This window comes from Mesoplodon mirus (genome assembly GCF_964341445.2).
Source record: "Mesoplodon mirus genome assembly, chromosome: 16".
NCBI classification, from domain to species: Eukaryota; Metazoa; Chordata; class Mammalia; order Artiodactyla; family Ziphiidae; genus Mesoplodon; species Mesoplodon mirus.
The window spans coordinates 30,133,169-30,149,450 of NC_138992.1; the positions used below are offsets into that span (position 1 = coordinate 30,133,169).

General features: G+C 41.0%; 1 protein-coding gene across 1 annotated transcript in view; it reads right to left on the reverse strand.

Moving 5' to 3' along the window:
• Window positions 1-1,955: 1,955 nt before the first annotated feature.
• ZFPM2 (zinc finger protein, FOG family member 2) overlaps window positions 1,956-16,282 on the reverse strand; it is a 483,882-nt gene continuing 469,555 nt past the window's right edge. Inside the window, exons 6-8 of the mRNA XM_082601162.1 lie at window positions 11,494-11,700; window positions 7,974-8,198; window positions 1,956-5,373 (exon numbers count right to left, since the gene is read on the reverse strand). Coding sequence (XP_082457288.1) covers window positions 2,882-5,373; window positions 7,974-8,198; window positions 11,494-11,700 — 2,924 coding nt within the window. The 3' untranslated portion in view covers window positions 1,956-2,881. The remainder of the gene's footprint in view (window positions 5,374-7,973; window positions 8,199-11,493; window positions 11,701-16,282) is intronic.

Genomic DNA, 16,282 nt, shown 5'->3' on the forward strand with positions numbered 1-16,282 from the left:
TCAGGCCTTCATCCTCAAAATTGTGGGTACAATCCTAGGTGATCAATAAAAATATGTTGATTGGCTGATTTTCTTTTCTTTCTTTTTTTTTTTTTTTTAAAGAAAGAAGAGGAAAAGGAAGAGACTGGGGATGGAAGTCCTGTTAAGAATACCCAGCCCTGCCAGTTCTCACCTGAGAGCTCAGCAGGTCTTCATGGACAGTCCTGTGGTTCCTGAAGGACCTGATACTTTAAGAGATTCCTGCAAAACTCTATTAAGCATGTCAGTTTTGTTCACCTCACCGTTTAGTCACTGACTAAAATGGAAAACATCAACTAAGGTCAAGGTTTTACATTTAAAAATTGTTATTCTCAACAAGCAACTGGAGAAAAGTTCTCAACCACATAGTATTTATAGGCTATGTTTGGGACTAGCACCTTATGTTCATTATGCTACCAAATCTAATAAGGATGAATAACAGTGCATCACAGGGCTTCCCTGGTGGCGCAGTGGTTGAGAATCTGCCTGCCAATGCAGGGGACAGGGGTTCGAGCCCTGGTCTGGGAGGATCCCACATGCCGTGGAGAAACTAGGCCCGTGAGCCACAACTACTGAGCCTGTGCATCTGAAGCCTGTGCTCCGCAACGAGAGAGGCCGCGACAGTGAGAGGCCCACGCACCGCGATGAAGAGTGGCCCTCGCTTGCCACAACTAGAGAAAGCCCTCACACAGAAACGAAGACCCAACACAGCAAAAATAAATAATTAAATTAATAAACTCCCACCCCCAACATCTTCTTTAAAAAACAAAACAAAACAGTGCATCACAACCTACTTGCAAACAGTGTGTCTTAACCACAGGTAACTGCCTTTCCAGATCGGGGGCGTTTCTCAAACTGCAGTAGACTGCATCTGTCTTGATGGGCAACAGGTGCCATCTTGACTACTGAATCACATGTCAACATCTCTGGGTGGCTCATTAGATCCTCTATGATCTAACCAACATTATCTGCTCTCTACTCTCCCTCAACATGCAAACCCTCAGAATGAACAAATGAGATGTGTGAAAACTAGTGTCTTCTACAAATTGCCAGCATGAAGTCTGTGCATCTTTATTCACCAGTCACTTTACCATACCACTCTGCTGCTCCTCAAAATGCAAACCTCTCTCTGGTAAACTCCATCTAAAAGTTGGCTGCGGGACTTCCCTGGTGGCGCAGTGGCTGAGAGTCTGCCTGCCAATGCAGGGGACATGGGTTCGATTCCCTGGTCCGGGAAGATGCCACATGCCGCAGAGCAGCTGGGCCCGTGTGCCACAACTACTAATCCTGAGCTCTAGAACCCTCGAGCCACAACTACTGAGCCCACTCGCCTAGAGCCTGTGCTCCGCAACAAGAGAAGCCACCACAATGAAAAGACCGCACACCGCAACAAAGAGTAGCACCTGTTCAATGCAACTAGAGGAAGCCGGCGCACAGCAACGAAGACCCAATGCAACCAGAAATAAATAAATAAAAATTAAAGAAAATAAAATAAAAAATAAAAGTTGGGTGCACTTGATCATCTTCGGTGCCAATTCTTATGGTAGACTTTGTAAGCCTTTCAGACATTCATGAAATTGTTCTTTTTTGTGTGCTACAGTTGGGGGTGGGTAGAGAACAGAGAGATAGTGCTTATTTTACAGATTCATAATGAAGAACTTTTCTAGTTCCAGAGCCTGGAGTTTCCGGTTCATTTTAATAAAATAAGTTATAGTAACTGTTTTGTCATCATGTTACTACAGCTATCCAGTACTGTTTTGAACCTATTCTTGTTACAAAGGACGGGTATATAGGTTTTCCCTTGTATTTAAAAAAAAAAAGTATGCCAAACTTCTCCAACAATCTGGAATTTTATTCCATCCATATACATGCATAGTAACAACATCTGTTGAGAAATTATTTCTATCAGAAGTAGAACATTATCTTGATCACCAGGTGCAGTATTGCTACTCTTATATTTAAATAGATCTTATATATGAATTAAATTCATACTTGCAGCATTGAGTTTAGGGTTTCGATTTAGACTGTGCCTTTCAAAAGATAAAACCGATGAATACTACCTCATTACTTACAATACTGCTTCCAGTAATTTTGTTCATTCTTATAAAGTATTGCATTTAACAGCAAAGTTTAAAAATTGAGACAGAGCTGCATCAGCGAAAGAAAATACAAGTACTATACAAGAAAAAAACTGCCATCTTCATTTAACATACCTGTTTAAGATTAAGAAAATGGACAGAAACATACGGCTACATACAAATGCAAAGCCTAGTTACTAAGAGACTGTATCTGCTAAAATATAAAGTGCAAACGGAGCCTGATTATCCAAGAATTGAAATCTTAAGGCGAACTTATAGCACGTGTATTTAGAACATCTTTGCAAGTTATATTTTAGCATATACATATATCCGCAACAGCATATAAGAAGAAATCAAGATACACAAGTGCTTTGGAAGCTATTTCTAGAATGCTTTTCTGTATTGTTTGTGACTATTTTCTTTAAAAGCTACTATACAGTGCAAACCAGATATGCTACACAATAACTATACAATAACATTACAAATGACTTTAATATAAAGTTTTTAAATAAAAAATAACATAACCACAGCTATGAATACTGCTGGTAAAATAAATTAATTTTTTTGGAAAATGGCACCAATAATACACTTTACTAATGGACTGTAATGAAATTACACCTTAAGTCTTCAACTCAGCCATAATGAATTGTCTCCTGATTGCCCAGATGTAATTCAAACAGCTTTTTTTTTTCTTTTTCTTTTTTTTCTTTTTTTTTCTGTACTGGGTAGAACAACATACTAAACACTGGTACCAAAGGTGAGTGATGTTTATTTATTTTGTGATTTCATTTGACATGTTCTGCTGCATGTGATGAGCAATAAAACTTCTTGTGAGTTATAAAGTTTGAGAGGTTGTTGAACTGGATGTCACACAGCCGGCAATATTTCCCACTGGTTGGAGCCTGGGTGGAGCCATTCACACCTTTAGCTATACTAGACAACTGGTCCTCTGTGGAGGGAATTCCTGGGGAGACATTCTCGTTCGTGGCTAATGGGTTCTCCGAGATCCAAGAGGGAGATTTGCGGCTGTCTTCATGCTGAGGATTCTGGGCAATGTTCTCTTGCTGTGGGTTGGCGGCAGGGCGCTCGTCTTGCTTCAGTCCACCATTCACTATGACCATGCCTCGATTTTTGGGCAACAAGGGCAGGGAATCTTTCTTCGGCACAGTGCACCCATTGGAAGAAGCCTGGCTTTTGGGAGATTCATTTTCCGCGTTTGTGCTTTGGTCCACGTCAGCGTTATGGATGACCAGAGAACCAGAAATATAATCACTTGGCTTTATTCCATAATAAGGAGAGAGCTGGTCGGCCCCTTTTGCCTTCTTTATTGCTCCAGGGTACAGGCATTGTGGAAGAAACAAATGTTTGTTTTCTTCTTTTGTCGCAATGAGCTGAGCGGCTTCACTGAAGACTTTCAGGCCCTGCAGAGTTGCTAAGTGGGATGAAAATAAGTTTCCGTTGGGGGAAGGCTGCTTCAGATTCCCATTTTTCTCACATTTGATGATGCTTCTTTCATAGCTGACATCGGGGCTGTTTCGTTCGCTTTCTGGATTCGGAAACACTTTGCTGTCGAGCGGAGCCAGGTCATTACGCTGATGTGCAGTGACTGGGCAGAAGTTCTGCTTGTGGGCCAGGTAGTTTTCCACCTTGTTGAAACTGATCTTGCACACAGTGCACTCGTGGTAGTCCAGCAGCCTTTTGGGAGATGCAGTCGTCCGCTCAGACTGGGATAAACACTTTTTGCTGAGGTCTATGGGCACGTCCATCTCTAGGCAGGAAACACTGGAATGAGTAGTGTCACATTTGGAAACCGGAACACACTTGTTAATCGTGAGGGACGTTTCCAAGTGCTTTGAGACAATTCCTGGAAAGATATCACATCTTGGATGGTAGCACTCTCCCAGCCCTTCCGTGGGTTCTTGAGTGGAGGTACAAGGATTGCTGAGGTTGGCTACATCGAGAAATCGCTGTTGGACTAGTGGAGGCCTTTGCTCCTGTTCAGGAAGACACATCTCATACATCTTCCTGCGCTTGCGCGTACGCATGGTTCTCTGCACAGCAGGCACTTTGTTGGAAGCTGACCTCTTGAGCGGAGGGTCGTGGCGCGTAGCACAGTAATACTGTTTGTGGACCATGTATGTTTCGTGCCGGCTGAAAGTAATGTTGCAAGCTTCACAGGTAGTCTTATTTGGGTCACTTTCCCCATCCACTAAGGGGGCACTGGGATTTTTCACATCAACAGGTTTTCCATTAATTTTATCATCATTGCTGTTGGGGGTGGAGAGCTTCTTAGCTTGAATGGAAAAGTCCTTGTCGTGGCCCTTCCCATTTGGCCCAATTAAATCTAAAACAGTGGAAGAATTGATGCAGGGGGTTTGAAGAAGTGGATTCTCAGGATCAGCAGAATGAACAGCTGGATTGAGAAGGTTTATGGAGGTTTGGCCAGTGTTGGGACTCACGGCCTCAGGCATCTTTTCTGAAACACCAGGGAACTCCGGGGACTTGGCCATCTGCTGCCATCGGCTGCTGCAGTAATGTTTTTTGTGCACTAGATAATTATCCAAATTATTGAATGTTATGTTACACTCAAAACAGGTAGCCCCTTTGGGCATCAAGGGGCTGTAAATGACGGGAGGGTAGCTACTACTTCCGTGCCTCAGTCGCCGATGTACCAGTTCAGACATCTTGGCTAAGATCTCTGAAGCTTGAGGGACCATTGTGATATCCTGGGGAAAAGCAAACTGAGATAGAAAGGGTCCCACGGGGAAAGAAGGCCCAATATTAGGCTGAACTGGAGATGAGGCAAGTCTTGGACTAGAGGGCTCAGACTTTATTTTCGTGTAAGAAAAGCTTTGTTTATTTGTTGCAGACTGAATTTCGGGTCTCTGGTTAGTGAGAAAGAGCTGAGTCTTTTTCTCACACTTGTCCAGCTCCGTGTCAGAGCTCGCATCTTTAGTCTGCATGGCCTTTTGGCTCTGGGGGAGTTCACTTCTGGTCAGCAAGTCTGTGGCTGTCTGTAAGCTGTCTTCGGTTCCACTTGGAGAGTGTTCCATGTCACTTTCTCTGGGCAGTTTGCTGCCAGGGACATGGAGCTCCTGGTGCTGCAATAACTCCCTCTGAGTCTGGAAGCCGAAGTGGCAGTGATTGCATCGGAAGGCAGCTTGAGTGAGATGGGAGAACAGGTGTTGGTGAAAGTTGATCACAGAATCAGCAGTGTAGCTACAGACGGTGCATTTTAGACTAGCACCAGGGGGGAGGAATTCTTCCATTTTCACTCCTGGAGGAACATACAAAATCAGAATACTGAGAACCACACATATTGGTTTTCTAATGATATGAGCCGTTACTAATGACCTCATGTGTTCAACACAGCAGAGACAAACTGAAATCTTTCAGAATCTTATTTGTGATAGTTTCTTTTTTCTTGTGATATCCTTCACCATATATGATGATAATAACAGCCCTTTATGGTTTCCAAAGCACTTTCATGAATATTATTGCACTGTAGTGTGATAGGCATCATTGTTTCAATTTTACAGGTCGGGAAACACATGCAAGGAGGCTAAAGGAATTGACTATGGTAATAAAGCTATTCAGTGATGGAGCCATGACTAAACATCAGATTTTATAATTTCGAATCCAATAACCTTCTTACCACAGCATTATGCTCTACATTAGGAAGAAGCAGGCATTAGTTAAGAGTTGATAGTGACAACCTATGTGCAAATCAAATAAATCTTAGTGCATTTAGTGTACCAGATTAGGTCTTTATTCAAAAGAATCCAAATAGAAACCATTTTCTAAAGTAATTAATAACCTACTAATTTATCTTTGGTACAAATTTAGAATTTTATTCATTGGTTTTGCTGAACATGGTTTATCTCTATCTAGGGCTGATATTAGTACCAGTACACTAATGTAGTCATTTAGGACCGACATCCATGCTGATTGATCATGGCCTGTTTTTAGTCAGTTATTAAATATTTTGAATATCACCACTGACTGGTGGGTAAGGCTCATTGCAATACTGTGATTTACAAGGAATATGTATTTGGTCATTCTGATGAGTAAAATCTATTTCTCATATATATTTGGTCTTTATCCTTGGTTCCCAGCTCACAGCTTCTAAAACTCTTGGAATTTCCTGCGATAAGACTGATAAAGGTGTCTTTGTTATGTTACTGAGGTGACTTTTGGAAAGCCCTTAGGTAACCTAAGGATGGGTGGTTGTTAGGAGAAGCAACCTTGTGATTACAGGGGTTGGAACTTTCATTCTTCCCCTCCTCCACTTCTGGGAAGAGGGGCTAGAGATTAAGTTCAATTGCCAATGGCCAATAACTTAATCAATCCTGCCTATGTAATGAAGCCTCCATAAAACCCCCCAAAAAACAGAGTTCAGAGAGCATCTCAGTTGGGAAACATGTGGAGATTTGGGGAGAGTGGCAGGCTCTGAGAGCACTTGGAAGCACCTTGCCTGTTCCTCAAACCTAGCCCTATGCACCTCATCCATCTGGCTGTTCCTGAGTTATATCCTTTTATAATAAACCAGTATCTGGTGAACAAATGGGTTTTCTGAGTTCTGGGAGACACTCTAGCAAAGCAGTCAAACTAAGGGGGTGTCTTGGCGACCTCTGATTTATAGCCGACTGGTCAGAAGCACAAACGACTAAAGTCTGAATTGGGGTGGCGGTGGGGGAGTCACTCTTGTAGGACTGACCCCTTAACCTGGGGAATTTAATGCTCTCTCTCCAGAGTGTCAGAATTGAGTGGAGTTGCATTGCAAGACACTCAGTTGGTGTCTGAAGAATTACTTGGTCGGGGGGACCCCTTCCCCTATGAATTGGAATCAGGAAATGGATACTTTTACTTACTAAGGTCAACTCTTGTTCCCATTTGTTGGCATATGGTTAAATCAGGCTTGGTTCCGCCTCTCTGCCCTCTAGACTTAAATGAGAATTGTCTTTTATATTTATAAGATGAAAATATGGCAGAGAGATAGAGATAAAAGGGGACTTCTTTTATTTGTCTCCTTTTCTCCTTGGCTAATCCAATACTCATTTTCCTATTGAGCTGGGAAGATCCCTCTATCTCTATTTTTGTTTTGTGCGTGACTTTACACTCACCATGTGAGACAACCAACCTGTTTCTGCTTCCCCTGCTTTATCACCTACATAAAGACAGCTCTTTGTAGGGAGAGGGAAGAGAATAAGTAGAAAGGAAATGGCTTATTTTTATAGGTGCAAAGACAAAAGCTTGCACTGTACTAGAGCACTGGAGGTTGGAGTTAGTTTTTTTTAAACTGAGCACCTATTTCCATTTTTAATTATTCAACCCAAGCATAAAGTCACCCAGAGGTGACTTACAAGTTTCATATTCTAGGTGCTGAATAACTATGATTCCCAAACCTTGGTTTGCCCTATCCAAGAATGTTCAAAGAAATATCTAAAATTAATATAATTCTGTACATTTGATTCATTTCAGTTGTTTTTAAAATATAGGAATTAGAATACTATGTATGATACTGACAACAATTGGGCATACAATTCCAAAATAAATGGGAATAGTTGCCACCTTGCTCTTAAGAGCAGGCTTAAAAAAAAAAAAGAAAAGAAACTTGTTTTTCAGCCTAATTACTTTAGTTGAGAAAAAACTAGAATGATTTAGCCTGTAAACTGAGCACTGTAAGTCGTTAGAAAATAATTCAGACCCAAGTCCTTTGAATAGAGTATACTTGTACCTGACAAAAGATAATAACCAGCTGGTCCAGCAACTTTAATTTTGATTTTATAGATAGATAGAGATGTATGAATGTACGTATATATGTAGAGAAAGAATAGGGTCTCCTGGAGTAGAAGAAGAAACAAGAGAGGCACTCACCACTGTGTGAGTTCAGGTGCATTTCTAGAGCTCGGGCATTTGAAAAGCTCTTGGTGCATTGTGGGAAGGGGCACATACTGGAAATCTGAGGAGTGCTGTCTTCGTTTTCCTCTGACACTGGAGCAGCTTCTCTTTGTCTCCCACTGCAGTAGTACATCAAATGGGCTTGCAGATTCCGCTCACTCCGATACCAGATGCCACAGGACTTGCAAGGGAATATATCCTCTGCAGGCAGAAACACAGGGACACGTTAGCTGCTGCCCACTTGGAGCCAACCAGGGGTAAAGCAGCATTTGGTTCAATTTTTCTCAGAGTCTGCTCCCAGGTTACGAATTAGGCAATCAGACAGTGGCTAGTGCAGTCTTGGGTGTTGTTCCACGGTACAGGGCTATTTTTAAAGAAATGTTCCACTTAATGCAGTTTACCTTCCCACAGACTCTTTAGAAAGTGGTACTCTAGGAGAATCCCCACATAAAGCAAAAGAGATTAATCCTAAATTGTTTATATTGTATTTATAGTTTAGAAAAATAGGCATTTATAAATAGCAATGTGAATTGGTTTATCTGCTTGATTAAAAGGTAAGGGATCTAATGGCTGAACTAAAGTTAGCCTTGACGCCACTCCTGACATCATTGGTCCATTTAATAAATTAATTACAGAGTACCTCCTTAGTGCCAGATCTATGCTGAGTTGGGTGTAAAACAAAATGAGAGACCAAACAGCTGCTGTTAAGGAGCTTAGATCTCCTGGGGCTGGTTAACAAGTGGTTAGTTCATTACATTAGAATGTGATGACCACACACACAGTGATGGAGGTATCTGACAGGGGCTTCGGACATGGAAGAGAGACACTAGGCTGGGGAGAGAACTGGAGGGAGGATGAAGTCAGAGAAGGATTTAGAGGGAAGATGATGACATGCCTTAGCTGCGTTGTGAAGGGTGAAATTAAGCTAGTCAGGTGGAGAAGAGGATTGTGTCCTCCTGATCAAGGGATCAGCTATGGGAGCCTGAGAGAGGGACTGGGTGGAGGCTGGGAGGCTATTCTGTAATCTCAGGCAAGGGGCTGGGAGAGATGAGGTTGTAGAAGTCAGGGTTGGACTACCAAAGGCCCTGTCTGTTTTTTTAAGTTTAGATTTCTATCTCAATGATTATAGAAAATGACTGAATCATTTCAAGCAATAGACTGACAGAATCAGCTATGATATAATCCTAACAGTGGAGTTTTGAAGGTAGTGAATTTGTAAGGAAGACTTACGACTGGTAGGAGACAACTGCAGTAATCTAAGGGAAATATGACAGAATTTAAATTGTAGCTAATAGTCATGTACTATTTGTTAAGTCATGCTATAATATGTATGATATGTATTTCTCATGTATTCATTCATGGAAAATTTCTCTCTCTGTGTTTTCCCCTCATTCATTAATAGGTGAAGAATGTGAGGCTGAGTAACTTGCCATTATCATGCAACTGGGTGAACTGGGATTGGAAAACCCTGGTGTAAACACTCTTCCATAATGCCTCAATGAAAGGGGGACAGAAAGAAGAAAAGTTATACTGAGGAAGCAAGCAGAACTGACTGGAAGTGGTGACCACTATTTTGCAATTAGATGTTAGAGCATAAGGTAAGGTTTCTCCTTGGTGCCTAGACCTCTTGTTAGCATTTCTGTGTTAAGTGATGTTTTCATTCATCTCTACAGGGAACAGAAGACAGACGGGTGATGAATTCCAGCTGGGGCACATATAGAGTGACTAAATCTGACACTGTATTGTGCAAACTTGGCACTTTTGTAGTGCCTCTGATCAGAGGGGTGGCAGATAACACTGTAAACTGGGATTAATCCAGGCACACTGGGGCACATGGTCACATTAGATATGTGGGAGTGGATATTTCTGTGAGAAAGAGAGAGGAACATTGCAAAGATGGCAAGAGAGGTCTGAAACTCATCAGAAACAGCTGGACTTGTGATTTATAAACTGTTAATGTATAGTAAGTGGTGGAACACATGATAGTGAAGGAGTTGGCTTGGGAGATACTGTTGAAGGAGAGAAGGAGAAAATTAAGGACCAAATTCTAGCGAATGAGAAGTAAGGACAGCAGATACAATATAGAATTTTAAAATACAATTTAATTACAAAATTATATACTACTACTGTTTATTATTTAGCTCGTCCCACCCAAGTTTTAGTTACATTTATATTTTTCAGAGGGCCCAGTGTATCATAAAGCGTTCATTTTTCAGGATGACTTTAACTGATTAACTAATTTAAGAATGAGAACAAAGCCTGTATGCATCTATGGTGATATATTTGGGATTAATAGTTATCTTGCTATAGAAAGCAAACAGTGTATTCCTTCAAATATAACATTCATACACTGGAACATCACAATAATATAAGACACTCCTAGAATATGTGGTAACAAAATCATTTTGCCTCAGTTTCAAGTTGGGTCCATGTTATTTCAAGTTCCTCACTATCCAAATCAAACTAAAGATTCAGTAAACAAAATAACTACATTTACATTAAGGAAATTCAAAAATAGTAGCTTGGGTTGTGTACACTGAGTCCACTGGTTGGATGCAGAGTAATTCCAGATACAACTGAGAAGTTCCTCATTCTAAAGGATGCTGTTACAGCAAGGACATAATTATTGTTGAATATATATGTATGTATATATGTATACATATATAATATCAAGACATGATTGTAGTCTCTAGACTTCTGCATCATTCAAAGTCTCAGGGATTTTCAAGGACATTTTTGACTCAATGCAATGTTTCACTTGCCACTGGCTTTAGAATCTATTCTCCTCTTAAGATGTACTCACGTTTTCTCACAGAGCTAGATAAAAGCAGAGCAGAGTCTAGAATTCTGATCTTGGGACTCCTAGATCACTGATTTTATGTCAAGAAAATACAGACTAAGTTCAATAGTCCTTTTAACAAACTTTAATCACAAAGGTATATTTGCCAGGGCACATTTAAAAATTCTCCATATAAAGTATTCTAAGATTGTAAGTATTTTTCTTTCTCTTCTCTTTATTTTTTTTTACATTAGCTGATGTCTTGATTTATCCAGACTACATATCCTCTTCATTAGTGTATCTAATCAAATTTGATTTTGTGTCCTTTTTCTAATTTTATGTTTTAACTCTATGGCTTTTAATACCAAAATTATTCTACCATAGGAGCAACAATGAAAGCTGTTGGACCTCTTATAGCTAAATAGTCTTGAATGTTGTTTAGTTTAGAATGTCAGATTTTTCTGTGTGACATTCAGGAATCCAACCTGAAATGAATGAATTTAAGTCATTCCTTTTATACTCCCACGAGAAGCGAACACACACACACACAGACACACACACACACTTAAAATTGGAGAGAATATAAAATAAAATCATAACACTGGAGAAAAAAGTCCGTCCCTGGTTGTCTGTCAGTAGACATTATTTTTTTCTCTCCCATAAATACCCATCACCACTACAAAGCTATTATACTGGGCTATTGCACTCAGCACTTACTATTGACAATAGCTGTAGGCAAAATAGAAGCCATGGCAGCTTGCTGAGGGAGCAGCTGAATTGAGTCCAGCAGGCGCGCCGGGTACATCCCTTCTGTAAGAGTCATCTGACTGGCAGCTTGTAGCCTTGAGTCAAAATCCACCACAAAGGCAATTAGCTCTTCACCCTCAGAGATGGCCTTCGTAGTCGTGCACCAAAGCTGACCCCCTATTAAGAAGAAAAAAGAAAAAGAATTGACATAGAATGCTCTAGCCTGCTGTACATTGGATTGATGTCAATAGGACCTTCTCATGTTTTTCACATCAGTTTCTACGGGGTGGAGTATTTGATCAAGACAACGGCTGTCCTCCTCTTCCCTTTGTTAACCTAAAACAATAAAACTGCCAGTTATTTTACCAGCGACACAAGTTTAATAGCAAGGAACTGCAATTCAGCACAGGCAGCTATGGTCAACCACATGAAAGTCTGGTGAAACAAAACAGAGGAAACTCTTATAGAGAAGGGGAGGTTGGGTGGGGCCATTATAAACAAAAAGCTCACTGGAGGAAATTGAAAGTTCCAAATATAGTGGCTTTTCATTGGCTGAGTTTTTACATTCTTTCATTGGCTGAGCTGTTGTCAGGCGAGGAGAAATGCTTTCTTCCTTCAGCTGAGAGGTATTAAGTAGCGTCACTTCCTGATGGAGATGCAAAGTCCATCTCTTCCTGTTGGGATCTATACTGAAGTCAAGTAGTACATGCCAGCTCCCCCTTCTGACTTCCCTACTCCATTTTAGTGCTGTTTCCCTTTATTAATTTTCGTACCTGCCTATGTGGAAAATTGTATTCCTTGCATCTAATGAACTGTTCAGTGACCAACAGTAGGAGAAGATTAATAACCAAGTATAGACATAATCTGTAGAGAGTTTTGTCAACTGTTTGCCTTCCAGTGCTTGACTTAATCATTAACCATGTTATTACATGTTATACTGCCTAAGAACAAGCATGGTAGGGATACAACCACAAAATTTATTTCAGGTGAAGCTTTGAAGTTACTCTTTATGTACTCTTTCTGTACCTTATGGAAGTAAGAAGTTATTTCTTTTTCTCTCTCTCCCCCAGATACTGGGTAATATATATATATATATATATATATATATGTATATATATATATGAATGATACCTAAAACTACAAAGCAAATAAACAAAGTTCCTAAAATTTAGAAAATTAAAGTGAAATTCCAGTTAGCTTTACTCTCCTTATAAGTCTGCTGCCATTTCTTGGGGGGTGGGGTGGGGTGGTGAGCGCTGAGTGATCTTTACTTATATAATATTTCTTATAATGCAGCTTCTTTATCTCCTTTTACCCTGACTGAACTTCCTGAAAAGGAGATATGCCAAAGAGCCTTTTCAGAAAGGCTTATTTAAATAAAGATTTGTTTAAATGAAAAGAACCCTCTCTTCAAACACTAAGATAGACTCTGGCTTGGTGCTTCAAATGATCACGTGTGGTGCATTAAAAAGAAAATTAACTATGCAAGTACATCTTCTAATGTATTGGAATGCGATAGTGAATGCTCATTTATTTAACATGTTTAGACAGGCAAAGCACTTATATTTTGTTATCTGCACTCTCAGGCCTAGATATGTATCCTGTGCAGTTATGCCTGAAGTAGTATGGCATACTTGATATGTTATAAAGCTTTTTTTCCTCATTGTGTATATACTGCAAGGCTATATATTGTACTCATTAAGCAAGCAAAAATTGTACCCATTCTGATAAGTAATATTGCTCTGTTTATCTTTCGGCATAACTGCCTTTTCAACTGCACTTCATTTTTTTCCAGCCTGAAAGAGATCATAGTTTTTAAACAACTTGTGGTAAAATGCTGGTGGAAAAGATAACAACAGCATATGATAGGGCAGAGTTGCCTAGAAGATTCAGGACATCGTTTTAGAGAAACCTTGGACAGTTAATTAAACCAGCTGATTAAATTTCAAAGGTAAGCAAACAAGACACCATCCATGACAGTAAATGTGTGTGAAAAAATAAAGCTAAAATTACAGACCTCAAATTTATATGAAAGTTTCCAAGGAAAACACAAATATTCTAAAAGACTAGAAAACAACCTTTTTTCACTTTCACTTTAATATATCTGAAAGCATACAAGTTTCCCAAAGTTGAAAAACAGATTCACCTTGGCATTGATGACTTCTTTACAAATATAGAAGCTAAGCGGCATCATCGTGGAATCTGATGAGCATTGAAAAGCGCTAAGTGGTGCTATTTCTGCTGGTGACGCTTCTTCCCCCTGGAAGGCTTCTGCATTTGGCTGTTCGGCCTTCTCTGATGTGCATACAGATCCAAACTACTTACAGCTGTAGACAAGGTAATCATTGGCACCTTATCTTTCCTCTGGGACACGGTTTATTAAGTGAGCCTGTGTAATAGAGAGGTGGGAGGGCAGAGGCAGGCACTGCAATTCAGGTTTTAGTTCCTCGCCTGGTTTTTTAGAGTCACTGGATTTCAGTGCTGAACTGAATAACTTATATTACTGGTAATAGTTTTCCATTTTTTGATAAACTTACATTGTTGGTAAATCCAGCTATGGCTATGTTTTACAAAAGGAAAGTTTTGAATTCAGGTACCCAGAAGAAATCAATATTTTAGAGAAGGTAGCACTCGGCTAATCTTTATCACAGCAGTGAGCTCAACAGCAGGATGACTCCGAATACTTGTGCTCAGACTTTGAACCAAAAAGATCCAATCAATAAATAAAATTCACAAAATATTAAATGCAAATTAAAGTAAGTAAAAGATGGGCTTCTGTGGTGGCGCAGTGGTTAAGAATCTGTCTGCCGGGCTTCCCTGGTGGCGCAGTGGTTGAGAGTCCGCCTGCCGATGCAGGGGACACGGGTTCGTGCCCCGATCCCGGAAGATCCCACATGCCACGGAGCGGCTGGGCCCGCGAGCCATGGCCGCGGAGCCTGTGTGTCCGGAGCCTGTGCTCCGCAACGGGAGAGGCCACAGCAGTGAGAGGCCCGCGTACAGCAAAAAAAAAAAAAAAAAAAAAAAAAAAAGAATCTGTCTGCCAATGCAGGGGACGTGGGTTTGAGCCCTGGTCTGGGAAGATCCCACATGCCGTGGAGCAACTAAGCCCATGTGCTGCAACTACTGAGCCTGTGCTCTAGGGCCCACAAGCCACAACTACTGAAGCCCTCACGCCTAGAGCCCATGCTCTACAACAAGAAGGCACTGCAACGAGAAGCCCACGCACCACAATGAAGAGTAACCCCCTCTCTCTGCAACTAGAGAAAGCCCGCGCGCAGCAACGAAGACCCAACGCAGCCAAAAATAAATAAATAAAATAAATTTATTTTTTAAAATAAATAAATAAAAAATAAAGTAAGCAAAAAATGATTTTTCTACATTATTAAGCAGCCTGGCAGTAGTAACACATATCTGTTTTCAGATGTTTCATATTTTATCATCTTTATCATTTTATCTCATTTTATGGTTTCGTCAGAGCATATACCTTTTTTTTTTTTTTTTTGCAGTACGCGGGCCTCTCACTGCTGTGGCCTCTCCCATTGCGGAGCACAGGCTCTGAACACGCAGGCTCAGCGGCCATGGCTCACGGGCCTATAGCCGCTCAGCGGCATGTGGGATCTTCCCGGACTGGGGCACGAACCCATGTCCCCTGCATCGGCAGGCAGACTCTCAACCACTGCGCCACCAGGGAAGCCCAGAGCATATCCTTTTAAAAGGCTGAATTAGACTGAAAATGTACTGTGCAGGTTTGATGAAGAAGTCAATTGTCTTAGGATTTAGTTTTTCAAGTCGTTCATTCATCAGCTATTCACTGAACTCTCCACTGTGTGCCAGGCTGCGTGCTATGGTTTCATGTACAACTTCACATACAACCTGAATGCACACATATAAACAAATTATAATACCACATGGTGGTGCCATCCCCTAGTACTAAAGAAATGTGAGAGGGGTGAGTAACTGAGACTTCTTGGGGGAATCAGGGAAGCCATCCAATGTGACATTTTTATTGACTCAAGAAGAGTAGAAGTAAAATAGCAGAAGTGTGTGTAGGGAGGACCTGGCAGGTACATCGTTACTGGCAGATAAAAGAGCGTGCGTGTGAGTGCAGGATTATGGAAGAGCCTGCCTGGCCCTCAGAGCTGAAGCTTGGGGTCTGAGGGAGAAAGAGGTGGATTATGGGCAGTGGTGTGCCAGAGCCAGCCTGTTCTGGATCACAGGGCAGAATGTTCAGTTGTCAGGAATTCTGTGTGCTGGTTGATGTCACGTGGGTAACTTGAAATCAGCTATGGTGAGAGTTGTAGAATTTGCCGTCAGAAACCGTCAAGCACTACAGATCAGGGCTTCCTCCCACAGAAAGTTTAGAGCAGGGTGAGAGTTTTGATGTAACATAAAAACAGTTGTGTCTGGCTCATGGTGGAGAGACGGTATATATATTTATTTGAGTGAATGAATGATCTGAGCTTCCCCCCCACCCCCTGCCAGAATATAGATCTCAGGGTCTTGAGGAGAGTAAACTGAAGGGGTAGGAAATGTTATCTCAAGGGCTATTAGGGGGCTGTTGTACCAGCTCAGTTGTGAGAAGTGTAAATTGTAGGGGAGAAAAGTGCTAATTCAAGAGACATAGCTGACAGAGGACTGGGGTGATTTCCTGAGATGCGTAAAAGAAACTCTTGAAAATGACACAGGGGTTTCTGGTTTGCAAAACCAGCTGACGGTAGTTCCTTTAACAAGGCAGTAAAGCTGGTATATTACCAAGTGG